The sequence below is a fragment of the Cyclopterus lumpus genome, chromosome 23 (assembly GCF_009769545.1).
Source record: "Cyclopterus lumpus isolate fCycLum1 chromosome 23, fCycLum1.pri, whole genome shotgun sequence".
NCBI lineage: Eukaryota > Metazoa > Chordata > Actinopteri > Perciformes > Cyclopteridae > Cyclopterus > Cyclopterus lumpus.
In genome coordinates this window covers 3,029,436-3,056,761 of record NC_046988.1, presented here as the reverse complement: position 1 = coordinate 3,056,761, position 27,326 = coordinate 3,029,436, and the positions used below count along the sequence as shown (strand labels likewise).

General features: G+C 44.4%; 2 protein-coding genes across 2 annotated transcripts; one reads left to right on the top strand and one right to left on the bottom strand.

The window, feature by feature from the left end:
- The first annotated feature begins 4,600 nt into the window (after positions 1 to 4,600).
- On the top strand, positions 4,601 to 14,525 carry e2f7 (E2F transcription factor 7). Its single transcript, XM_034526710.1, has 13 exons — positions 4,601 to 4,852; positions 5,391 to 5,477; positions 5,881 to 6,189; positions 6,771 to 6,930; positions 7,084 to 7,323; positions 7,959 to 8,114; positions 8,195 to 8,338; positions 8,866 to 9,048; positions 9,257 to 9,341; positions 9,947 to 10,235; positions 10,824 to 10,995; positions 11,580 to 11,956; positions 12,886 to 14,525. The coding sequence occupies exons 2-13, from the start codon at positions 5,391 to 5,393 to the stop codon at positions 13,051 to 13,053; spliced, it is 2,370 nt and encodes a 789-aa protein (XP_034382601.1). The 5' UTR covers positions 4,601 to 4,852; the 3' UTR covers positions 13,054 to 14,525.
- Positions 14,526 to 22,930: 8,405 nt separating this feature from the next.
- On the bottom strand, positions 22,931 to 26,823 carry LOC117726386 (fibrinogen-like protein 1). Its single transcript, XM_034526631.1, has 5 exons — positions 26,638 to 26,823; positions 26,286 to 26,388; positions 25,841 to 25,958; positions 24,916 to 25,095; positions 22,931 to 23,229 (listed from the first exon to the last, which is right to left on the bottom strand). The coding sequence occupies exons 1-5, from the start codon at positions 26,721 to 26,723 to the stop codon at positions 22,931 to 22,933; spliced, it is 786 nt and encodes a 261-aa protein (XP_034382522.1). The 5' UTR covers positions 26,724 to 26,823.
- Between the last annotated feature and the right edge of the window lie 503 nt (positions 26,824 to 27,326).

Sequence of the window (27,326 nt, the reverse complement as noted above, 5' to 3'; positions counted from 1 at the left end):
GTAAGTAAGGGATACAAGCAGCATTTTACTGGGGAGGAAACGGTGCTCTAAAAATGTAATATCAATACCTCACTCCAAAAAAAAAATAGAGATAAATTCACAAGCCCTTGAACAAAATGTGTTTAGCATCCATGATTACACTAGCCGTGAGCAAAACCCAATGTGATGCTGGTAATCATCAAAACTGCAGTTTAAGTGTTTGTGTTTTGAATTACTGTTGGACTTAAACTAACTATGTCCTGATAGATAACATTGGAGGTTATTGTCTTGATGAATCTCTTGTTATAAAAGGTTGGATAAAAAAGAGCTCAAGTCGATATAATTAAGTTGGTTGTTTGGTTCAGCCAACACTATAAAACTAAATATATTCAAGTTTACTGTCACAGAAGATAAAGAAAAAACAGATCTTGCAATAAGAAATGACATTGCTGGTATGATTTATCAGTTTTATTTCTGTTCTGGTTGAGGTGTGTTTAGGTAAGTGTTGATGCCGATCTGTCAGACCCCTTGACAGATTGGTATCTTAGGACGCGCAAAGTCTTCACCGGCCAATCAGAGGTGAGTATTGTGTTGTGACCTTATTCAAATGTTAAGACCTGGGAAGCAGAAGGAGGGGAGTCAGCTGAAGCTGTTGGGACCAAACAGCTTCAGCTGACTCCCTGGCAACTTGATGAAGGACAAGTCACGACCTGCCCGGCTGACAGTTGAGAGCGTAAATCTAACTGACTGATACGCCCTTTTAAAAAAGAACAACCTGATACAGTTCTGGTGATCAACTTAACCCTTAAGTATTTAGTCATTGTTTTGAGCTTATCTAAAGTGAATATGTGCTAGTTTTGAGCCGTCTATGATAGTTAACTGAATAGCTTTGGGTTTTCATTCAGTGTCCTCTCGCCAATGGCGCTGCTTGTCTCAAGAAGCTGCAGAAGAAATTAAAGCCTATCTCTCATTCTAGCTGAACACACAGGTGTATTTATAGATCATTTTCAACACAGCGAATAAATGAAGTGATAAAGAAGTGCTGATGGGTTTGTGGTTTCTTTTGTGAAGTAGGTGTTTTAAATTCCATAAATGATCCTTGATCTGTTGATAAAGTAAAGCAAATAAGTTTAAATGAAACTTAAAGTGCCCTTCGTTCTCACTTTGATAAAAAAAGATAATACTTTATTAGTCCTGCAGTGGCAACATTTACAGGATTACAGCAGTATAAGATAAAGTGCAATAAGAGAAACAAGATCAAAACTAGTATTATAAATAAGCAATGAATAAATAAAATCCGTTGTTCCAGACAAATTTCAAACAAAAACGAAAAATAGATTTTTATAGGATATGTGATTTCATTAGACTGATATGATTACTGACAGCTCCTTTCCAAAAAATGTAATTTCCCCATCTCTTTTCTCAGTTTTTATTTCCTCCTTCTTGTCACTTGTCTCATAGAAGTGTATTGTACGCCTCCTCAATGTGATCAATAGGACATTTAGCATCTTCCCTTTCAATCAGAATTGATTTATTTCTTTAAAGGTTGCTGGACCTTTCGTCGATAAAGCCGACATTAATCCCATTCGGTGAAACATTCAAATCACAAGTTAACAGTGGAACAGTCCTCTGCTGCTATATTACTCTGATGTCAGATTAACACTGTTCATAACTACTTTTTTCAAATGTGTTTTTCTGCATTAAACAATCAAAAAATAAAATAATCTAAATGTATAAAATATTCACATAAATGTATGTTTTAAAGAGTTGGTAGTCAAACGTTTTCCATTCCTTGAAAGTTACTACCGCACTTAAGTTCTACTCATCCACCCCATCTCAGTACAAAAGGCAGCAGGACACAATTTTGGTATCGGAAGCATTACGTTTTGGTTTTTTAAGTCTGAGTGTATCGACCAATCGCGTTTGAGGAGGGGTTGGTCAAATGTAGGCAAACAGTCCACGTAGAGAGCAAAAGAGGTGGAGCCCATTGGCCCCTGTTGAAAATGAACAATCACCTACTGCACAGCAGACACTTGTTCTATTTCTACAAAGTCCCTCGTAAAGGTTATGGCACCATCTGGAACACAGAGGGGCACCATAAGTTGGGGGAGAGTTAATGATGATGGAGGGGACCCCAACCTGCTGAAGTTCACAGGAACACCAGTGAGACAGATGCAGAGAGGGACCAACTCAAAATCATGTCCATTTCTATGATAATATTTGGTTAGACCCATTAATGTGTGATTGTGTTGTGCAGGAAATACAAACAATGTCTCATAGCAGCATTTATCATCTGTTGCACACAATGTAAAAGTCAACCAAGAGTCAACCTAACCTGGCAACGTATATTAATGGAACTTTTAAAAGTGAATTTGTGAAAATAGTCTTTTCAACGGGAAAGTGCAACTGTGAAAGGGGGCAGACCGCACCTGGGAGGCTCACTTCAGATCGTGTTTGAAGCCTTTACCAAATGCCAATGTCAGGTGTAAAACATTTCAGATGTTGTAAAATGTCGGCACTGAGCTCTGTGTGAATCCTAACAATTTTCCATAAGAGCAGTTTGAGAAAAGGTCAGAGCAGAGAAACAGAGGCAAAAACCAGCCAGTGTTGGAGTCATATGAGTTCAGATGGAAGGGAAAGGGGCAGGGAAATGGAGAGGGTAGAAGGAAGCAAGAGCAGAAAGAGCTTTATGGATTTAACATTTCCCAGAATGCCTTGCATAGACAGACCCCAGAGACCATGCCTGGAGCCAATTAGCACAGAAACAAGTCAACCAGGAACAACTTAGAATATCAGGTAGAAATCTCAATGTTGGCTCCAAAATCAGCTCATTACAAATAAAGGCAATGCATCACACAATACCTTTATGAGTACATCAGTGCCCATTAAAAGTAATATTTGGAGAGTAGTAGTTTGGTTCACAGTCAGCAGTGTTCTGGCACCAAAACCCTATGCTACTACATTACATTACATTACATGTCATTTAGCTGACGCTTTTATCCAAAGCGACTTACAATAAGTGCATTAAACCATGAGTCCAAACACATCATACTAATGTTTGCTCTTGTTTATTTCACAATGGACAGCAACATTGAAAACAACAGCGGTCAATATCAAGCTCTGCAACCATCACTTCTGTGCAGCACCCTCGAATTATTGACTCTTTTGAACCACTGACAGCCATACTATTATTTGGATTTAATACTGAGCATTCTTTCTCATGAAATACACTTTCACAAATTATCCTCTGTGAACTTATATGCATACAAAACATTGTTCTGCTTTTGAATTGCTGAATAGGACTGTAAAGGATATTGTAAACAATGACCTGTGGACAAAAGGGTAAAGTGAAATAGTTATTTGTTCCAGACTACATGCTGTAAGAGATTAGGCCTTTACTATACAGTGACCACCTTCATAGGTTAAGAACTACAGCAATTGGTGAATTGTGCACAGACACTTCCTACAGGTGCTGACAATATGTGGAATTGGGAACCCCTCGATGGCTCATAAAGTAGCATGCATGATTCATTTGTTTTTGTTTTACAATAACTACACTTGCAGGGAGAAGGGATCCACTTCAACGTGATCGAAGTTGGCTGTTGGGATGTGTGTTCATAGTTGGGAACTGTTAACCATCCCTCAGTCTAAATGGAATCACAGAGGTATTGTTTCCCTCCTTCTCCACTGGCTCAGATTTGAATAGCATTTGGCGGCAGATTTTGTGTATTGTGAGCTATTATGTAATAACTTGGGGGTGTTCCTCCGTGCATGCAGGGCGGGGCCCTGTCAGGAGCCCCTCCCCCTACGAAACATCTCGCGCTGTGGCCCAGGTGATATGAGCGCCACTGGAGTTGTCCCCCGCCTCCTTCCCCGACCTCCCATCGGTCTGTTTCAACCGCAGAGCTAATTACAGCCAGACAAAGGCCTGAGTGATTAGGTTCAAAGGCCAGAATAGTGGGTTTCTGGGTGAAGGCTTTACAAAGCTGGTTGCCGCTGGTGTCGCTGTGGGAGAGGAAGCAGGGGGAGATGCCGAAACGCTCAGCTGAAAGACAAAGATCGTCTATTAAGCAAACTAGTCACTCGCTAGAGAAAATAAATCGGTGTTAAAGGACATAACGTTATTGTCATTTCCGTGTAGTATGGCAGAGACGATGTATTGCTCCGTTTGTTTTTACGGTGTTCAGAACACATGTGTTGTTTTCACTTGTCCAAACGTGGGCAGCAGGAACAGTCATTTATGGAAGTTGTACATGAAATGACTGACATGTTCAAGTCTAATGTTTTAATTAGTCTTTGGTGCCTGCCTGTGTCTCCCATGCTTGCTAATTCCTTCTGAAATTAATGGACATTCAATTTGCGCCAATTGGTTTTGTAGTTGGAAATGTGCTGAATAAAATAAAAACAAACTGCACTTACAGAGCGAGACCTCTCTTCCTCTTCTTCTTTTAACTCCCCTCTTGCTTGGACAGAGCGCGCCGGTTGCCCCGCCAACACAACTCTGAAGGCGTGGCCTCTGACCACGCCCATGCAACTAGTTGAGGCGCGTACCCGAGCACAACGACGCTGACTGGCTGGGGATGAATGACGCGTCAATTCCTCTGGGCGCTGATTGGCTGGAGTGACCCAGATGCCTGAGAGCGCCAGAAAACAAGCTTGAGCGGGGGATGCTGGAGTCTCCCCGGGACAGTGCAGACTTTCCGCGAATCGGACAGGAGAAGAAGACTGGAGGTACAGTCAGAGGACAGGCCCGCTTACTTTAAAGAGGGAAACTAGCTGCTATGTCAGTCTGAAGAAAGTACGCACTGACAAGTCGATAGAACCGGACACAGACCTCCATTGCACCATTTCATTCATTCGGCAGCAGAAAAAGGTGAGACAATAATTGCTGTAACACTGCGTTAAGGTATGCTGGTCAGCTGAGCTCGTGATGCTACCGAGTAGCTCGTTAAAGCTGAATGAGCATTTATGACTACGTTATAAATATGTCACAGTAACATAAACATCAAGCATCCCCTTTAACGGGCCCCGCCGCACCTACATGTGTGGACTATGAGTGCATCGGCCCTTTACCAAGTGTTGAGGCTGTGTTAACGTTACAACTTCGAAGTGACGCCATGTATTAATGTCACGTGAAAATACATTCAGCAATTAGGTTGGCACACCCGCGGCAGTGCGGTGTGTGCGCGTGACGTGGGCACAAAAGCACGGTTAAGGAGGGAACCTGGTCGTTAGGTTACGGCCGTTAGCTTGCTAAGGGCTAGCTAGCTGCTGTTCTTTGCGCCAAATTCAGCTGACCACTGAGTTTTCAATAAGTTACCGGCTGGACTTTGACATAGCTTCACCATTCAACCATCTGTATCTGAGCCCTCATGGCCGTCTTCCTTGTGTTTGGACTGCACTTTTCCCAGATGGAAGTTGAATGTCTTGCCCTGAAAGACCTCACAAGTCCCAGGAAAGGTTTCACGGAGGAGGATGGGGGCCAAAGTGAACAAAAGGTAAGGTGGCCTCCTGCTTAACCTGAGGTGTGGTCTAAGCAGTGAAACTGTCTGATGTGATGCGTGGGGTGGGGGGGGGCTAATCCGAGACAGATGTGGCGGCACTTTAATCGGTGAGATTAGGTTGTAAAAGGCTTAGCTGGGGTGGCTTTATGATTGAAACTGCTTATTAATTTCTTATTTAGATACAGCACACAAATGAATCAGCAGGCCTCCGGTCTCTCTGTCCTAGTGTCAACATTTTAACCTCCGAAAATAAAAGCCTTGGAAAGGGCTTTTGGGTTTACAGCGGCAGGTTAAACATTTTAACAGGAGTGCATGTTGTTGGAATGTCACCACGCACATTTTTTTTAATCCTTACCAAATATTTGCAACAAAAACAACAACATGGTTGTCTCCACAGGAAAACATCTGCGTGGAGAGGAGGCGGTGCACACCACTGAAATCGGCAGAGTCCCCCATCCCTGCCTTGCTGCTGAACAGAAAGGGGGCCACCCCCGACCTGGCCCACGTCACCCCCATCAAACACACAGCCCTGGCCGAGCCCTGGACGCCCACGGCCAATCTCAAGATGCTGATCAGTGCGGCGAGCCCAGACATCCGGGACAGAGAGATGAAAAAGGTGTTGTTTAGACCCATCGAGAACGAGAGGGACAAGCCAGAGAGTCCGGATACTGTGGCGGAGGATACAGAGGTGGAAGACTCTTGTCAGGTATGTGACTTTTACCACCTGCTAAAGAGGCCGAGAGCTAAACCATGTGATTGAACATCATGTGGTTTCCAAAGATTTTTTAAATAGTCAATATGGCATTGAATAAGTTTTAGTTCTAGAAGTCTGAAACACTGAATTCTTTTCTACCACTACGGGTAAATCCGCAGAAAGCCACAATTTCCAGAGTCTTAAAAATCCAACGGTAACCCCGCCTCCCCCTCACTTTACTTACATTAGCAGCTGAACGCTCAAGATAGTGAGTTTTCAAAAGCACAAATACAATCAGTCAGTTACGCCAAATAGATAAAGTCATATTGTATGTAAAGTGGTAGCTGCAGCCTAAATCGCTGAGCTTTTGTGATGCGATTATTTCTTGAAATCTGACGTGTGGAGGTTTTTTCCAGCCTTATTGGGACTGCAGGATTGAATTCTTATCTAAAATATGTGCCCTTGAAGACGTGTTTTAATAAAGCTCTGGACTGGGATATGTTACACTCTAACCCTGGAGAAAGGTGTAAGGTTAGTGGCATAGTTAAGCGTGTTTCTCATTCATCTCTTTATGCGCTTACCCGTCTGTCCAGTTTGAAGCTGTGGATGAAGAGGACGACGCCGACAAAAAGCCTAGCAGGAAGCAGAAGAGTCTGGGTCTGCTGTGCCAGAAGTTCCTGGCCCTCTACCCTGACTACCCACCGCTGCACAGCCCCATCTGGATCTCTCTGGATGAAGTGGCGACCAGTCTCGGTAAGCAATGGTCAGACTTGTCCAAGAGCAATGCATTCATTTAATCGAAACACTGACCATTTGGGTGAGTTTTTAATTCAAATGTGAGAGCACTTTTTTTTAAAACCAAGAACAAAGCGGATAATTTCTCTTCTCTCGCCTTGAAATAATAAGGAGTGGAGCGGCGGCGCATCTATGACATCGTCAACGTGCTGGAGTCCCTCATGATCGTGGGTCGGATCGCCAAGAACAGCTACACCTGGTACGGTCGCCTGCGGCTGGAGGCCACGCTGGAGGAGCTGCAGCGGAGGGGTCGGCAGCAGGGCTACCACCTCCAGATGGACCTGGCCACGAAGAGCAGGGAGGCCGGACCGGGGCGAGAAGACGACGGGGCGGAAGGAGACGCCGGTAACGGTAATTAACCGAGAGATACAACTCCAAATTAAAACGTTTCTCCCACATGTTAGTCAAGGGATTCTGCAACCCGCTAATTCCCTCATTTTCTTCAACTAGCGCCGTTGCGTCTTTGCCATTGGCTGCTTTGATGGCTGTTGTTGTTGCACGTATAGGAAAAGACCATCAGTACATGCAGCGCATTGAGAATACCATGCGTAGATTTAATCTTAGGTGCAGCTCCCTCCAAACTAACATTCGGCTAAACAATCACTACTTTTACAAGCCTGGTTTCCATTGCGATCCCTTAAACAGTACATGGGCACCGGTCCTAAGGCAGAAAAATAAGTTAACAAGAGGTACATGTTGTCCATTCAGTGGTTAATGTCGGCTGGTTATGTTGTGGCCGGATGATATAATAGTACAAAACTGTTAACACGGATGTGCTGCAGAACAGAACACACACCCACAGCTAAAAATACTTTATTAAGTGTTCATTAAGGTGTTATTATCAGCTGCACATTTAATGCATCTCGTGGTTTATGATCAGATCGTCAATTCATGATTCTTCGACGACAAGATTCTTCCCAGTCATCTCATAAGTAGAGATTGCCGTAGTCTGACACGTTTGCATGTTTCCTTATTGTTATTTGTAGCTGGCGGCAACCGGAAAGACAAATCTCTGCGCATCATGAGCCAGAAGTTTGTCATGCTCTTCCTGGTGTCCAAAACTCAGACGGTTACTCTGGACGCAGCAGCAAAGATCCTCATCGAGGAGAGTCAGGACTCGTCCAGTCACAGCAAGTACAAAAGTAAGAAAGCACAAACGATTGTGTGTTGTAATACAAATCCTGTTTCACCCAAACTAAACATCCTCCCTGTATATGATCAGCCAAGGTGCGGCGCCTGTACGACATCGCAAATGTGCTGACGAGCCTGGGCCTCATAAAGAAGGTCCATGTCCGCGAGGAGAGAGGCAGGAAGCCGGCCTTCAAGTGGCTCGGCCCTGTTGACTTCAAAAGCTCCGGGAGTGCTGGTGAGAATCAAAGTGGGAATGAAAGCGCTGTGTCATTTACGTCGTGAAGTTGGTTGACGTGGTTAAAAAGGTAGAGACAGTGAGGGATGGAGACTTGCAGGGCCGCAGCACAGCGGTTATTGCCCCTGGATGTAAATCATTTCAGCTTATTGTAAGCTTTCATAAAACAAGGCTATGCACATGGATTCACTTTTTTAAGCCAAAGTGATGACAAACCAACCACAGCTGAAGTCCAACTAGCCAACATGGCTACACGCTAGCAAGATAGTAATTACAAAAATAAGTTTGTCATAACTTTGATCTTTTATCAGAGTTCATGCATGTTTTTTTAAAAGAAGATTTGAACACCGGTGCCAAACCCTGCATGTGTCAAGTCCTCTTTAACTGAACTAAAGCTGTGAAGACCTGTGATTGAGATGAATTGCTGTCATCTGTAGGCTGTTTTGGGTAAAGTGTCCCAAACGTTTCATTGCCCAAAGCGTATTGCTGGCTAATAACTCAGTCCCTATCCATCTCTCTCACCCCAGCTCTAGGAAATAGTGTGAACGTGGCCGCCGCCACGCTGCCTGAGGCCACACAGCCAATGGCGGGCCTGGACCCCAGAAGAGCCAAGATGGCACGCCACACCTCCTTCAACATTGCGCCCGCTTCTGTGGCCGTTCGGCGGCTGGTCAACTCTGCACCCAGCAGTCCGCGGCGAGACCGTGCGGGTAAGACACACTCGTGACTACGCCGCGGTTCAGTCAATCAATTGTTTAATACATTACATCACATGTCATTTAGCTGACGCTTTTATCCAAAGCCACCATGTTACATTCGTACACTGTAGACACAGCTACAGGGAACAATTCACAATAATACAGTAGAAAGTTGGATATCCGTGTGTGATGATTTGTCTTTTTCCCCCTCCAACCACAGGCCTGCCAACACAGCCTGTGGATTATTCCAAAAAGACGACAATCAACAGCGCCGTGTGTCGACTGCAGTTTGGAAACGGCACCGAGTGAGTTAATGCCAACACACGCAGAAACCCAACCCGCTCTGTAGCCCCCTCTCGTGCTCTCGGTTCAGATTTATCTGCAGTCTACCAACACAGATTTACTGCCCACAGTCACTCTTTGCTAACCTAAGATCAGATTTACTGTAGAGGATCCACATCCGCTGCCTGGAACAAGGACAAATGTTGGACGGTAAAGTCAACGTGATAAACGGCTCGTCTCAAAATGAAGTCCCCATTCATGGAAGGAGACTACAGAATATTTGACTGCCAGCGTTTGCATTGGCGGATGCGTCTGTAGCTCCGGGCGAGATGTAACGTGCCACTGTGGATCGTTTTCATCTCCTATGAATGTGTGCTTTGGCTCCGTACATACCGTACTCAGTAGTTCATGTTCTTTCTGCGGTTGGCCCCACTACAGCTGCCTCAACCCTGTGGCTGGGTTTTTGGAGGGAGCAAAACAGTAGGACATAGAAGTGTGTGTTGAGAAATAAAGGACTATTCTTGTCGTTGAAACGAGAGCCGCTGCTGGCCGATGCAACGCCGCATCCTGACGACTAAAGCTTGAATTCTAATCGCTTGCTGCTTCTGTTTTGATTTTCTCTCTGCAGTAACCGTCCCGCCGGCAGCCCGCTGGCTCCATCCTCCACCCGGCCCGCCCCGCAGGCACCGCCTCTCCACCCGGAGCACCACTTCGCCACGTCCTCCCCGCCCCACTGCTTGGCCTACCTGCCCAGCCTGTCCCAGCCCTCGGTGGTCATGCTGTACCGGGCGCCCGAAGGTCCGAGGTCGCCCGGGGCGGAGTCTGACGAGGGGAGGAAGAGGAGGAGGGAAGAGAGGGACGAGGAGGGGACGGTGGTGAAAAAGAAGGGGGCGTCCGGGTCCGGGGGATGTGACGAGGTGAGGCGCTTTTGGCCTGTAAAATAAAAGTGATATGTTCTCGTCTCCGTCGAACTGGGAACAGCATCATTGCTTTGGGTTCAGTGCAGGACTACGATGCTTCTTTGCCGCTTTGCGCCCACAATCACAAGATCCGACTGGTATTTCTGGATAGCAGACTGTTAAATTAATATTATGAAATACTACACGCTCGCTAAAGTCATTCCTGGTGTAATTAAATACATATATTAGTAATGTATAGGATATTATGATTGGAGAACCCCCGCCATTAATCAGGCTACCCAATCCTAGTAATTGGAAAAGTTCCATTTTTCATGGTAACCTGGTCCTTTCCTATAGTGGACTAAAAGTCACATGACTTGGCAGAGGGTAATTCCAATGCTGTTAGAAGGAGTGTTAATCACTGCAGACTTTCATTTGCTGGGTCGTAGATTGTAACACTTTAGCGCACACAATTTTCCTTTAAAGATAGATTATAGACTTCATTTTGCTTAAGGAATAGTGCCACGTGTCTCGGTCACATGGATACAGCTCTAGATGGATGGTCCCACAATTTTTAATCGGCGATTTCTATTGTCCTCCTTCTAGGTGAGCGCCGAACCTCACCGGGAAGCAGCAGAGTGTTCGCCAGCGGGTCACACCGGGAATTCCCCCAGTCACCCAGCCGGCCTCTTCAGAGAGCGGGGGCTCGATGAGAGTCTAGGTGGCAGCAGTGAGCCCGCCCAACCATCGCACTACCTCTATGTACCCAACAATGCAGGTAATAAACGCAACGAAGCCCAGGTCAAGCAGGGACTCGACCGGAGAGGGCTGGTTCTCACAGAGCAGTACACTCTACTGCTATATGTCCAAACTAGGCTGCGAACATGTGCAAATGCTCGTGGCCTTGTTGCAGCAGTGTGTGAATGACATCAGCTGACGTAAGCGTGGGCACAAGCTGTTGCCTAGCGAGGCCCTTCCATTGAAACTGTCCATGTAATCTATATAGAACGCGTCTCTCGGAGCAGATACGTGAAGCGTATGAATCCACAGATCGTGTCTGTGGAAAAGAAAATGTACAGTTTCAGAAAGAAAGAGCTGGGATTTGTTCTCAGATGTTTGGCTACAAAAGATGTAAAGAATATGAATAATGGCGTTAATGTTTTGTCACCAAAGGGATGGTTTTACTGCATAGGTAAAGATAAAACATGGATTCAAGTAAATAGCCACTTAAATGCATGTCGGTTAGAATGACGAGACAGTTAATTAAGACGCCTGGCTTGATTTCTATCTCCACGTCTCTGTACAGGTCAGGTGGCTACTTCCTAACACGACCATCACATTTACAATTCTCCTCTTCTCCAGGTCTGAACAGCCTCAACTTCCTCCTCTCTGCCGGCCAGCCACCAGCCGGTCTCGCGCTTCCCCACAGCGGCGTTCCCACCCTGGCGCTGCCCTACGTCCTGGTGCCCTCCGCAACCCTCTCCCACTACCCGCTGGTGGCCGGCGCTCTGCAGCAGCAGGGCCCCGAGGCCCGCAGCAAACTGAGCTTCAGCCTGCCCGCCCACTTTATGGTGGGGGCGGCGCCGTATGGCCTGGCGGCGGCATCGGAATACGGCGGGTCGCCGGCTCTATTGCCGTCCACTCCGGAACAGAGCAGGCTGTACGGGTTAGCGGCAGGAGCTCCCCGTTCCCCCTCGGGACTGCATCAGACTGCCAGCATACACACACCAGAACCACTGGTACGAACTATTACACACACACACACACACACACACAGTTCTCTGAAAACATTAGCTCCGACATCATTTGCCTCCATAATGATACGTGACCTTTCTGGTACCGGGCGCTTGCAGAATGCCACAACACAGCTTGACGCGAGAGCAGCAGCTTGTTTTGTGCAACGTCTCCCCTCATTTACTCATTCAGACACTTGCTCTCATTTAGCACGTTCACGTTGATTAATCTCCAAGTTGCTGAATGGGGATTAATGTTCTTGTCTGCGAAGCCCAGCAGTCTGTCGACACTACTCTTCTCACACTGAGTGTTTTTTAGGTGACCCACCGAGGCGCTCGATGGCTAATTAATGCAGCGTCAGAAACTATGTGAGGAGTCAATAACCGTGTAGTAATGAAGCATAAATCAGGGGCGTTCCCCCCCCCCCCCCCCCCCCCCCCCCCCCCCCCCCTCTATCTATCACTTTTAATATGGGCAGAGTGGGATCGTCATGAAAAGCTCCAGCTGTTAGTAACAAAAATGCCTACACAACATATTTTTTATTAAATTGACTTAAATTGGTAGCTATTTCCAATTTATCAATTCATTATTTTGTCATTTAAAACATAATCCCTGATGCCATTGGTGAAAATGTGCTGCTTTTTATTGTATTCTGAGATAGCAAATTAAATAGCTATTTTGCATTGTTGGGCCACCAGCTTTGGACTTGACTATTAAACCAATAATGACAATAATTGTTAACCTTGTAAGACTTGCTCATGAGCAAACACACAGTTGGTCCATAATTGTTTTATTCTTTAATAGCGTCTCAACCGTGTCAGTGTATTATTATTTGAGAGGCACCTCCATCGAAAGGTATCCCTACAGTGCATTGAAACAATACGAGCTAGATTCTGTCTGAATGTTCTTCTCACATCGCTCTCCACCTTCACAGACTCCGCACACTCCGAAGGAAGCTGCACTGTCTGCCTCGAAGGCTTTCTTCCAGACCCCGGGCACACTGGGAAGTGGAGTCAGCGCTGCGCCAGCTGCCCGAAAAAGAGGCTCGGCACAGAGGAGACTGGACGTCGGCCACCCGCACACCAACCGGTTGGACATGTGAGGAGATGGATCGGTTGGCGGCTAATATGCTGTTTGAGCATTCGGGCTTTGATCCTGAAAGTGAAAAAGGTGGCTTTGAACCACTGGTGCGTTGTTAAGTTTATTAATTAATAAAGTAAAGGGGTTCCTTCCAAAATGCATGCATATAAACTTAAAAACATTGTCAGCAGAGGCCTCAAATATACTCTTTCCTAAAATAAAATTCCCTATCTGATGTTTTGCGAATGACTGTCAAGTTTTTTACCAAAGTCTTTTGTTATTGGTCCTTGACAGTACAAATGAGCCCCACGGTTCAATTATTGGACACAAGTGAATGAGGTGAAACTATTGCCAGTGTCACAGTGCCCTCCTGTGGTAGGATTCGACCACTGCTGTCTTTTATATTTCCCATATGTGATCAAGCTACGTAATTCCCCCTACCGTGTGTATTATAGGCCAACTGCTATTTATATTTGAGCTAATATATGTTGATTACAGGGACTGTAATGGAACATGAACTGTTTTTTTTTAGCACTAAGTATCTGACTGAATGTCTAATTTTGAATTGATTGTTGTTAGTCGGCCCCTTCAGGTTTTGTTGCATTATCACGCTATAATTTAAATTCTATTGGCTGCAGATGACCTGTTTTTCATGGTCAGCAGCAGATAATCTCTTCTTGGCTCGTTTCAGACATTACTGTGAGGAGAGAAATCACTAAAGCCTTAAATGTTCAAAGCCAGCCAATCATCTCCAGGAAGTCATTGGCCTGCTTGATGCACAGCGTGTGACACGTTTGACTGGTGCCGTGTGTAAAAGGTTGAATAGCAAACCCTGTAGCCGTGGTTACTGATGACTAAGGGACAATGTGACAATGCTCTCTGGTACTTGAATACTTGTGACTTTATCAGAGTACTGTAAAGATGTTTTTTTTTATCCTTGATTTATCCAGGTAAAGCAGATTGAGCTCAGTATCGTTCGTACGGTCCCGACACATTTGGGAGACCTCCCAGTATGCCCACAACCTGCTGTTGATGTAGGAGGTTACGTGCCTTACTTGAAAGAGAGTTGTATTACAGATTTCAGATTCTGAAGTTGTGCAGAGGATTTGTATCAACCGCCCTCTCTAGTCATAAGCCCACTAACCAAACCAAAATATTGGTGCTTTGTACGGGAATCATTCAGGAGAGCTTACCGGTGTCACACCAAAGGGTGCACAATAATCCACTGACCAGTGGATGTGTATTCATTAAAGTACAATCATATGTCTAATTTTGTACATTGTATTCATATTGTCATTTATTCTTCCACATGCAGAATGTCACATGCTGCTTTACTGTGTTTGGAAATAATAATTATTGCACTGCTAGTTGTAGTAGTTGTGTCTGCTGGTCCATCGCCTGTTCCTTCACTGTAGCTTTCTGCTCTCTCTGTAGTCAAGGGCCAAACTGGCTCTGTATGACTTCCACAAACCTTCATTAAAAATGTATGACTGACCGGCTTTTTTATGTGTGTGTGAGTTTCAGCAAATATGATCCTTTTTCATTTAATTCTACAATGGGTGAAAAATCCCCCCAAAATGGCCAGCCAAATAGTGACACATTTACAGATGCCCCCAATAACTCAGAGTCCAATTCAGAATGGACCAGCAGATGGAGGCAAGTCATGCTAAGGTGGTCAGATGACACTCTTCATCTGCAACACAATTCCTGTCACTGCAAACTGCGGTGTTGTACGCAATAAGAACTAAAATGGAGCTGATGGGCTGCGTTATTCAATTCAGTTTGTTTTATATAGCCCAATATCACAAATTACAAATTTGCCTCAGAGGTTCTTTTTGATCTGTACACATACGACATCCCTGTCCCAGGACCTCACATCGGATCAGGAAAAACTCATTATAATATGCATTATTATAAGAAATGATTCACTCCTCAAATGTCAGTGCGAAAAAACAGAAAGGTGGTAAAAATGCAATTGCTATGCTGAGGTTAAATTATTTATAATAAATACAAAATGGGGCCTGCACGGTGGTGTAGTGGCTAGCAGGTTCGGATCCCGGTCTGGGCGGTCCTTCTGTGTGGAGTTTGCATGTTCTCCCCGTGTACGCGTGGGTTCCCTCTGGGTTTTCTGGCTTCCTCCAAAGACAGCTCAGGTTAATTGGGCTCTAAATTGCCCGAAGGTGTGACTGTGAGCGTGAATGGTTGTCTGTGTATATATGAGCCCTGCAATGGACTGGCGACCTGTCCAGGGTGAACCCTGCATTCGCCCAATGTCGGCTCCAGCTCCCCGCAACCCTAAACACAGAATAAGCGGTTTGGATAATGGAATTGGGGAGAAACACATTCAACACATCACTTGTGATCTCTGGGTCAGATCGGGCTAATTGAGTCAAACTTATAAATACACACACCATCTGTGCGAGGACATAAACATATAATCTAAGCTTTTATATCTACTACACCACTTCTACAGCTACAGATAGTGGAGGCCTTGAAGCAGGCTGGAACGTGGCATGTTTCCAGGGAGGTGTTGAAGATGTCGGTGAACACCGGAGACAGCTAGTCAGCACAATGCTTCAGGGTGGAGGGGGAGACGGAGTCCGGGCCGGCTGCTTTGCGGGGGTTCTGCTTTTTAAACAGCCTGTTGACGTCTCTCCAGAATGGCGAGGGTCGTCGCTGGGGAGGTGGAGGATGCTACAGAGGTGTGAGCCCCTGATGGGCTGGGGGAGGGTGGGCTGATGGTCTGTGGCTTGTTGATGGAGCTGTGGGGGATGGCCTCAGGACTGCTCCATTGTCTTTCAAAGCGGCAGTAGAACTAATTCAGGTCGTCTGCCAGAAGCACGTTGTTCATGGAGTGGGGTGATTTGGGCTTGTAGTTGGTGATCTGCCTGAGCCCTCTCCAGACAGAAGCAGAGTCGTTTGCTGAGAGCTGTTGTTGCAGTTTCTCAGAGTACAGTCGTTTAGCATCTCTCACCGCCTTGCTTAACCTGTATTTTGACTCTGTGTACAGGTCCTCGTTCCCACTCCTGAATGCCTGGTCCTTCTGCAGTCTTAGCTTCCTGAGCTCCGCTGTGAACCAGGGTTTGTCGTTGTTATAACTCACCCTGGAGCTGGATGGAATACAGCTGTCCTCACAGAAGCTGATGTAGGAAGTTACAGCCTCTGTGTACTCATCCAGGCTGTTGGTAGCAGTCCTGAAGACATCCCAGTCAGTACAGTCCAAGCACGCCCGTAGATCCTCCAGAGCCTCACTGGTCCACTTCTTGAACTTCCTCACCACAGGTTTGCAGAGAACTACCTCTACTACACCACTTCTACAGGTAGTTCTGCTACTACCTCTACTACACCACTTCTACAGGTAGTTCTGCTACTACCTCTACTACACCACTTCTATAGCTAGGTCTACTACTACCTCTACTACACCACTTCTATAGCTAGGTCTACTACTACCTCTACTACACCACTTCTATAGCTAGTTCTGCTTCTACCTCTACTACACCACTTCTATAGCTAGGTCTACTACTACCTCTACTACACCACTTCTATAGCTAGGTCTACTACTACCTCTACTACACCACTTCTATAGCTAGGTCTACTACTACCTCTACTACACCACTTCTATAGCTAGTTCTGCTACTACCACTACTACACCACTTCTATAGCTAGGTCTACTACTACCACTACTACACCACTTCTATAGCTAGGTCTACTACTACCTCTACTACACCACTTCTATAGCTAGGTCTACTATTACCTCTACTACACCACTTCTATAGCTAGGTCTACTATTACCTCTACTACACCACTGACTATCACTATATTACTACTACACCACCCTTATAGCTAGTTATTATACTACCACTGCTACACCACTGACTATTGCTAGGTCTATTACTACCTCTACTCCACCACTAACTATCACTAAGTTTATTACTATCTCTACTCCATCACTAACTATCACTAGGTATATTACTACTTCTACTACACCACTTCTATAGCTAGTTCTGCTACTACCACTACACCACTGACTATCGTTAGTCAGTCAGACCGTGTCACTACAATTTGGAAGTGTCTCCAACGTTATATACATTAACAAGTCATATTACTTTTAAAAGACTGAGGTTCAGATTCAGCAGGGCTGGCTGAAATCAAGCCTTGCTGTGCTTAATCAGCTGCATGTACTTAACAATCAAATTGGCTGACTTTTTACTAGTGCCTGCACGTATGGCTTCATGCATATATGGCTTCATGGCTGTTTTTTAATCTCTTTCTCTTATTCTTCTATTTGGCATAAAAAGCAGGAGAAAATCGCAAAAACACAAAGGAATGGTGTTGTGGATACATTTATTCTGTTTGCTTTATCATAGTAGAGAATTGCAAAGACAGAGAATAGTTATTGCAAAGACCAGTGTTGCATTGGTCAGAGTTGTGGCAATGCAACAGTATAGTCTGTTTGATATATACATATACAATGTCAAACCTTACCAATATTTAAGGCTTTTCTCTGTGCTATAAACATTTCCCCTGCTGGCAAGGGAACATATAAACACTCCATCATTTGCACGGTGTGTCCAGCAGGGAGCAGGATAACTGCAAGCTTAAAGAGACTTATGCAGCAGTTGTGTTTTTAAGCAGTATTTCCTATGCATAGATACACAATGCAGCCCAAAGAAAAGTGTAGACATAGGTGGGCTATGTCTACTGTCTCCACCTCATTACCTGTAATTCTGATAAGAAGGACATTAAAGAAGAGCATTACATTACATATCATTCAGCTGACGATTTTATCCAAAGAGACTTACAACAAGTGCATTCAAGTACAAACTCAGAAAAACAAGAATAGGGAAGAGGACGACAGATGGTCACCACCCTCCACTTCAGGCCACAATGAAGACAGCGACTTGGATTAAGACCGAGAGGTAGTTTGCTGCAGGATTGTAAAACCTTTATGTCTGTCAGGACTGATAAAACGCCAGACGGGGTTGGCGATAGGTCGCATCTTGCAGCAAAGCTTTTAAATATCTCTTTTATGGATTTTCCATATAATAGTTGATGATGGTAGATGCAGAAATCAGAGGTAAGAGTGAATCGTTGTTATTCTGTTGTGTATTTTTCTCAACAAAGTCTAGATGTCTTTTCCAGACAAAGGTAAGTCAACACCTAATACAAGCAATAACAAAAAGTGTCAATTAACAATTATTCAAAGATTGTTAATTTCACTCTCTATCTATGTTTATAGTTAGGTGAAGGTGGCTGTTTCAAAGAAGTCCCCTCCCATCTGAAACACTGTATATATCTGTATAATCTGACAAAAAGAGAGAGAGAGATGAGGGATCGGAGAGGATTGGTTTGACATGTTCTCATGGCTGTGACTCTGAATTAAACGTAGCTTGTGCTGATCACAGCACTGAAACATTTACGGCAACATTTATTTCCAAAAACAAGATACTCTGGGTAAAGTACAAGCCATGTAGTAATCAGTATATACTGGACCCACCTCATACCAAAGAAATAGTCCCAAAGAAACCACTGTTTTTGGATTTTAAAATGTTGATTCTTGAGGCTGTGATCACCAAAAAATATATTCCTCTTGGGGGAAGTCAGAAATCTCACACATAGAAAAATTCTCCAAACGATCTGCATAAATAGAAACTCTTAGAGGGAAGTGAGAATTGTTTTTTGAACTGAAGTCTTTACATCAATACAGCAACACCTCAGTTGATGTACATTTCTGTAATATATCTGAGCACATCGCCACTGTCTGAACCCTGTGTTCAGTAAACTTATGATGGTGTAAACTCCCAAAAGCACTTTCACACGATCAGCTTACCTTCGCTAGAGTCTGCTGTAGAGGACGCCAACTCCTCATGAGGTGTGATGAGGTCAAGTCTTCTACTTTCGTCCATCACCATCTTCACTGGCTTCACTCTTATTTCCTCTCGCATTAACGTCTTCCTCCGGGTCAGTTGGGTCTTCACTTTCTGAAAGCCTCATCCTTTTGTTGACCTGATGGTTCGTACCGGACTTCCTTTTAATCCCCCTTTGTAGGAAACCAAATATACTGCCCATTTCTAACACGATAACTTCAGAGTAACCACTCCATGGTTTGGATCGATGTGAGCGAATTTACCACTGAGTGTGTTCTTAAGCTGTGGTGAATGGAACATGGAACACCATGGCTTTGAGTGTTAACCTCATAATAGAACATATCTGATCCAATGTGAGGTCCCAGGACAGGGATGTCATATGTGTACCGATTGTAAAGCCCTCTGAGGCACATTTGTAATTTGTGATTCTGGGCTATACAAAATAAACTGAATTCAATTGAATGTCAAGTGTTCTGGAATATGCAAATTAGTGTTTAGTGTTTTTAATGAATTGTGTGCATATTTGTAAAGGTGGAGGTTATCCACAGAAATGATTCATACAATGCATAAAATACACTGCGAACAAGCATACAATGCTTGATATTGTCTCCCTCTCAGTCATCTGGCTGACTTTCCTACTAGGTTTCCTATTAGGTTGTTTTTATGAACTACTCCTATTGATCTAAAGTCAAACATTTTAAAGAATAAATCCAAAACTATTTTTGGTTTTCTGGTTGACTGACTGATTGAGACAGTGACTGACTGACTGATTGAGACAGTGACAGCTAAATTTAAAGAAGCGATTCCTTCTGCATTTGATTCAATACCACGTCTCAATGTGACGGAGGACTCCTGTGCTAACTTTAGTTCGTCCCAGATTGATCATATTGTCGATAGTGCTACAGGCTCACTGAGAATGACACTAGACTTGATAGCCCCACTGAAGAAAAAGACAGTGAGGTAAAGGAGGTTTGCTTCCTGGTATAACCGTCAGACCCGCAAACTTCAAGAAAGCTCGAAAGTATATGGTGTTCCACCAATCTGGAAGAATCACGCTTAGTTTGGCGAGATAGCCTTAAAACATATAAAAAGGCTCTCCGTAATGCCAGAGCAGCCTATTACTCATCAGTAATAGAGAAAAATAAGAACAACCCCAGGGTTCTCTTTATCACTGTAGCCAGGCTGACAGAGAGTCACAGCTCTGTGGAGCCGTGTATTCCTATAGACCTCAGTAGTAATGACTTCATGAACTTCTTCAATGAAAAGATTTTAACTATTAGAGGCAAGATTGATGATCTCTTGCCCTCAACTACTGCCGATCTGTCATCAAGAGGAGTGGCCTTGGAAACGGCTGTATGCCCTGGTGTATATTTGGATAGCTTTTCTCCCATTAACCTAGACCAATTGTCCTCAATGGTTTCTACTTCTAAACCGTCTACCTGTCTCTTAGACCCCATACCAACGAGGCTGCTTAAAGACGTGTTGCCTTTAATTGGCACCTCTCTGCTGGATATTATTAATGTGTCTTTGCTAACAGGCCATGTACCACATTCCTTCAAAGTAGCTGTAATTAAACCTCTCCTGAAAAAGCCCACTCTTAATCCAGAGGTGTTGGCTAACTACAGACCGATCTCTAACCTTCCCTTCCTCTCTAAGATCCTTGAGAAAGTAGTCGCAAATCAGTTGTGTGACTTCCTACATCAGAATAGTTTATTTGAGGAGTTTCAGTCAGGATTTAGAAAACACCACAGCACAGAGACAGCACTAGTGAAAATTACAAATGACCTCCTAATTGCATCAGATAAAGGACTCATCTCCGTACTGGTATTATTAGACCTTAGTACTGCGTTCAACACTATTGATCATGACATCCTATTACAGAGACTGGATCAGTCGATTGGCATTTCAGGTACCGCACTAAGTTGATTTAAATCCTATTTATCAGATCGATCTCAATTTGTATTCGTAAACGATGAAGCCTCAATGACCACCAACGTTAATCACGGAGTTCCACAAGGTTCTGGGTTTGGACCAATTTTATTTGCCTTATATATGCTTCCTTTGGGCAACATTATCAGGAAACACTCCATAAACTTTCATTGTTATGCAGATGATACTCAATTATATCTATCGATTAAACCAGAGGAGACCAACCAGCTCGCTAAAATTCAAGAATGTCTTAAAGACATAAAAACATGGATGACCTGCAACTTCCTGATGTTAAACTCAGACAAAACTGAAGTTATTTTACTGGGCCCTGAACACCTCGGAGATCAATTATCTGGTGATGTGGTTTCTGTAGATGGCATTGCCCTGGCATCCAACACCACTGTAAAGAATCTCGGCGTTATCTTTGACCGAGACTTGTCCTTTAACTCCCACGTTAAGCAAATCTCAAAGACTGCATTTTTTCATCTGCGTAACATTTCAAAAATCAGGCACATCTTGTCCCAAAAAGATGCAGAAAAGCTGGTTGACGCGTTTGTTACTTCCAGACTAGATTACTGCAACTCCTTATTATCAGGCTGCTCTAATAAGTCTCTTAAGTCCCTCCAGTTGATCCAGAATGCTGCATGCAGCTCGTGTACTCACAACAACTAAGAAAAGAGATCACATTACTCCTGTATTAAGAATCACATTTAAAATTCTTCTCCTCACCTACAAAGCCTTGATTGGTGATGCACCATCATATCTTAAGGAGCTTGTAGTACCATATTGCCCCACTAGAGAGCTGCGCTCACTAAATGTGGGGCTACTTGTGGTTCCTAGAGTCCTAAAAAGTAGGATGGGAGCAAGAGCCTTTAGTTATCAAGCTCCTCTTTTATGGAACCAGCTTTCACTTTCAGTCCGGGAGGCAGACACAGTCACCTCATTCAAGAATAGACTTAATACTTACCTGTTTGATAGTGTTTATAGTTAGGGCTGAATCAGGTTTGCCCTGGTCGAGCCCCTTGATATACTGCTATAGGCTTATAGGCTGCTGGGGGATGTTTTAGGATACACTGAGCACCTCTCTCCTCTTCTCTCTCTACTTATGAATGAATTTACATCTTTCCATTGCACCTTATTAACTCTGCTTCCTCCCCAGAGTCTTTGTGACTTCACGTCTCATAGGGTCCATTGGACCTGGAGGTGTCTGATGCCTGGTGAGCCGGCCTCCCGCGTTGGCCCTGCTGATCGCCCCGCCCCCCCTCCTCTCTACCTCCTTCTGTTTCATGGATTGGAGTTCCATTCATACATTGTCATATTCATGTAATGTGTTTATGTAACTTTGTAATGCTGTTCATTCTGTACACATGACATCTATTGCATCTGTCCATCCGGGGAGAGGGATCCTCCTCTGTTGGTCTCCTGAAGGTTTCTTCCCTTTTCCCCTGTGAAAGCGTGGCAGCGGGGTGTGGCTAGGCTCAGCTGCAGAGTGGGTGGAGTGGGGGTGTGGTTCAGGGAACGGTGTCGTGATGTGTAAATCAGCCTCAGCTGGGATCAATTGTGTGTGTGTGTTTTGTGTTCCATATAAGAGCAGGAGTAGCTGGAGAGGGGGGAGAGCCGGTAGCGGATGCCCGGATCGTTCGTTACCAGAAGCGTGACAAATAAATAAATAAAAACTGTTACTGCCCTTACAATTGTGTGTGTTGCCCTCTTTGGTGCCTGCCCGAGACTCGAACTTGTCACAGGGAGTTTTTCCTGATCCGATGTGAGGTCCTGGGACAGGGATGTTGTATGTGTACAGATTGTAAAGCCCTCTGAGCCAAATTTGTAATTTGTGATGTTGGGCTATACAAAATAAACTGAATTGAATTGAATTGACTGACTGACAGTGACTGACTGAGGTTAATTTTCCATGGAATATTTCTTTCAGGAATAACATTTCAAGTAATAGACAGATCAAGGGTTCTGCAAACACATATGTTTATTGGATATATATGTATTCATACGTAGGTGTTTTACAATGGAATAAATGCACCTAGCCGTTACAAACTGTGCTCTGTATTTAAAAAAGCCAGTATGAAGTTAAATGAGGGTCTGCTCCTGTCACACAGACTTGATCATCATTCTGGTGGCCTTCATGGAGTACGACGCATGACCTTTCCAGGTTCTCCAGTGGAGGCCTGACGCCCACCCAATGTGGTCACCATCAGGATGCCATTCTCCGTTCAGGCTGGCAGAGCCACAGCTGCTGTACCACCAACCGCCTGTGTCTGAAAAGGTACAAGCCCTTTGAGAAATGTCACCAAAGATGCACGGATGGCAGCCGTCGTTGTCTCGGTCGGTGGTGCTGAAGCCGAAGCCGTTCTGGTCAATGCCTGAATAGGCACCACGGATGGCATCACCTGGGGACAACGTTGGAAACTGTTTAAGCAAGTTCAGGATTCAGTGGGTGCCTTTTGAAATGCAACGTTTGTGGAACAGTGGCAACAAACTGTGCCACTGAACGGGCGCCCCACTTCCCACGAGCCTGTTATATAAGCCGGTTAAGTTAAACTCAGACAAAGCTGAAGTTATTTTAAACACCTCAGAGATCATTTATCTGGTGATGTGGTTTCTGTAGATGGTATTGCCCTGGCATCCAACAGCACTGTAAATAATCTTGGCGTTATCTTTGACCGGGACTTGTCCTTTAACTCCCACATGAAGCAAATCTCAAGGACTGCATTTTTTAAACTACATAACATTTAAAAAATCAGGCACTTCATGTCTCAAAGCAATGCAGAAAAGCTGGTTCACGCGTTTGTTACTTCCAGACTAGATTACTGCAACTCCTTATTATCAGGCTGCTCTAATAAGTCTCTTAAGTCCCTCCAGTTGATCCAGAAGTCCGGGAGGCAGACACAGTCACCTCATTCAAGAATAGACTTAAGACTTTCCTCTTTAATAGTGCTTATAGTTATGGTTGAATCAGGTTTGCCCAGGTATGCTGCTATAGGCTTATAGGATGCTGGGGGATGTTTTAGGATACACTGAGCTCCTCTCTCCTCTTCTCTCTCTCCTTTACGTCTCTTCATTGCACATTACTAACTCTACTTCTTCCCCGGAGTCTTTGTGCCATTGGACCTGGCTGTGTCTGAAGCTGGTCCTGGGTCCTGGGTCCTGGGTCCTGCCTCCTTGCCCCTGCTTCTGGCATCCAGCCCCAGGCCTGGGCCTGGCCTCCTTCCTCATTGGTCCTGCCTCCTTCGTTGTGCCTCCTGCCTCAAGGGCCTGTCCTCATTGGTCCGGCCTCTTTAGCGATGCCTCCTGCCTAATGGACCGGCCTCCTGCCTCCATGACCCTGCTGATGCCCTACCCCCTCCTCTCTTCCTCCTTCTGTTTCATGGATTGTGGAGGTCTGGATCGTGGTCCATGCCTAGTACTAATTATTCATACATGTATGTCATATTCATTGAAGGTGTTGTAACTCTGTAACTCTGTTCATCTGTACACATGACATCTATTGCTTCTGTCCATCCGGGGAGAGGGATCCTCCTCTGTTGCTCTCCTGAAGGTTTCTTCCCTTTTTAGCCCTTGAAAGTTTTTTTTTTCTGTTTTTCCTGATCCGATGTGAGGTCCTGGGACCCCCTGAGGGGAGTTTGAAATTCGTGTTTGTGGGCTAGACAGAATAAACTGAATTGAATTAAAACTTTATTTAAATTCCACTTTTGAAAGAGGAATGTCCCTCTTTCAAAAGTTAGATTGAATCACTTTAAAGCTGCCATGGTATGTGTAGAACAACCCATCAAAGAGATCTTAGACAGAGTTTGTGTTCTGATAAAAGCAATGTGCAGCCCAGTTGATATAGTTGCCAAGATAACAACATTAAACTAGAAAAACTCCCTCATTTCTCTGGGTTCACAGAATTAATTTGACGGTGTAGACATTTCTAAACTGGATAGTTTACATTTAAGTCTATCAGAATGATACGGTTGAAATGACCGTGGCAAAAAGACTAGTCCAACCAGCATAAATGGAAGTGAAGTAAATGGGATGAAAATGTGTGTATCACTAAAAAGCATAGGGAAAAGATGGTCAAAAGCCTGAAGTACCTGCATCTCCTCTGTATTCCCCGACATGCAGTTTGAAAGCTTCTCTATCACCACCCAACCTGAAGTTTTTGTACTCGGCGAAAGCAGTGGCATCGTTGTGGTCCCACAGATCGACCCTCAGGGTCCACGTCTTGGTCTTGGTCAGAGAGGAAACCATCTTCAGACCCAGCCAGTAGTCCTCTGAGGGAATCAGCAGAGCACAAGCAGACGATTCAGTTTGATGAGATACGAAGTTGCTTTGAGTTGTCATTGCTGCAGGATGCAGGGTTTTGAAAGTTCACGATTGACAGCCCAATTTACATAAATGTATGTGTGGTAGAAAATGTGCATTTTGCGTTCACAATGTATTCTAATCTCACAGGAGAGCATGTGACAAAAGGGGCTGTTTCCGGCCAATGTCATTCTTGCATTGTTTCTGTCATGTCCAAGAAACGGTGTTGAGTTGATCAGTTTTGTCTTGTTGTCTCGAGATTTCCTGTTTTATTTTGAAAGTTAACTTTCCTCTCATTTCAGGCAACTTGCTCCTCGCCCTGTGTGTTTCGCTGGTGGTCTGATTGGCTGCATCCCCCCTGATTGTTTCCACCTGTGCCCTCACCCTGTGTATATATTGCCTGCGTCTCCCTTTGTCCTGGGCCAGTTCGTCTTGTCCTTTGTGCCAGAGAACCAGCCTTGTCCATGCTATTTTGTTACTTTGTTCCAGTTTATTAAAGTGCGTTTTTTGTTGTAACTTTGCCCCCGAGTCGTGCGTTTGGGTTCTAGTCCTTTGTTCGGTAGTGACAGTTTTGCCTTAATAACAGCTAATTGAATCAAAAACCAGTATGTTCTTCTGTATTCTGGGATATGTACATTCCCTGTGTAATAAGTAAGGTTTGATTTATCCTCACATTCCTAAACAAAGGCCACCAGTTTTATATAATTTACTTACCAGAGTAGTTTCCAAAACCCATTTTATATGCTGCCCATTTCCTGTCGAAGGAAACCGCTCCTCCACTGCGCCGCTGAAGCACCGTCCAGCCGCCATCTTGCCGCATTTCACAGAACACCTGAGCAGGTAGCCCAGTTAACATGCAGTTTGTTAAAAATATAAAAATGAAACGTGTGCCTTTTTTGCACAGTACCTAGAGATGAACATGTCTTCCACAGGGGTTTGGAAAAGACTTTGCATGCTTTCCAAAATCTATCATGGCACTGTTTATCAATTTCAGTCATGCAAATGATTGAATTTTTATGACACTACACAACAGAAAAGAGCTGTACAATTTAAGATTCTGTATTGGTAAGGACAGGCATTGCAACTAAGGGGGTGGGGCTTAGCGAATAGTCAATTACAGTCAAGCCTTGCTGTGTACATTACAGCTCAGGTTTCATACCTTGAACGGGGGCTTGGCTTTACAAGGCTGGATCCAATAAACCCCACTGGATGCTTGTGGTAAGAGAACCTTAATCTGTGTGCAGTCTGTGCCTGAGGTTAGAGTGACGAGAGAAACAAGAGGAGGAACATCATGAAATCTGAATACACAGGACCTTCCCAAAATGTGTGCATTGCAAGAATAGCATTCACCGTACCATTAGGCGAACTCGACTGGCGGTCCTAGCAAGATCAGAGAAACAGTTCTATAGTGAGACTTAAAAATAAGGACGGTAAAGCCAGAGCGTGAGAATTGAGTAGCATGCTAAAGACAAAAGAGAGGAGGAAGACAATGGAGAGACAAAGAGATATATCATGTAGTTTGTATTACCTCAGCCTGTCCACTGCAGCCCAAAAGAAACATCGACATGAGCGAGCAATACCCGACCAGACTCTTCATCTTGACCTGCGTTTAAAAGATAATCTCTTTTTAAAACATACATGTTGAAACAGCTGTCTGAGCTGTGAGACTTCTCAGCCTTCGTTCACTTCCACGAGACCAAGGGATGAAACACTGACATTATTAGCCCATAGTAATGTAATCGTTCTTTCTAGCACTGACCTGTGTGCTGGATAAGCCACGTCCTGTCGGTAAGACTGAGCAGAATTAAAGTTTTAACCACAGACCCAGTCCTCTTATCTTATCTTGTTACTTAATAAAGGCAAACAACAGTCCGAGCCAGACTCAAACAAGACATACCTGCTGTGTTGTTGAACCCCGATACAGTCAGCGCCCACTCTTGTCACAACGTTGTGCGATTACTCTCTGTTTCCTCACGCCTGTAGAGGAGCACGGGACCAAACACTGCTCCTTTAATCCACATTGACTGTTGCCATGAATTGCTCTTAATGTTTGACATTCATGATCCCCAGAGGCTGACTCCTTCTGACACTCCGCTCACTCTTCCTCAAGCGTCAAATGTCATTAGTGAAACCTCTCGACAACTGTTGAGGCAATCATATATTGATTGAACTTCATATTTTAGTTTGATTTGTTTTCATT

Coding starts and splice junctions, on each gene's coding strand:
- LOC117726386 (XM_034526631.1), bottom strand. CDS start 26,723: ATGAAGAGTCTGGTCGGGTATTGCTCGCTCATGTCGATGTTTCTTTTG. Junction 25,959..26,285: donor AAGCCAAGCCCCCGTTCAAG/GTATGAAACCTG, acceptor CTACCTGCTCAG/GTGTTCTGTGAAATGCGGCA. Junction 25,096..25,840: donor GGGTTTTGGAAACTACTCTG/GTAAGTAAATTA, acceptor TGATTCCCTCAG/AGGACTACTGGCTGGGTCTG.
- e2f7 (XM_034526710.1), top strand. CDS start 5,391: ATGGAAGTTGAATGTCTTGCCCTGAAAGACCTCACAAGTCCCAGGAAA. Junction 8,339..8,865: donor CAAAAGCTCCGGGAGTGCTG/GTGAGAATCAAA, acceptor CTCTCACCCCAG/CTCTAGGAAATAGTGTGAAC. Junction 10,236..10,823: donor GGTCCGGGGGATGTGACGAG/GTGAGGCGCTTT, acceptor TCCTCCTTCTAG/GTGAGCGCCGAACCTCACCG.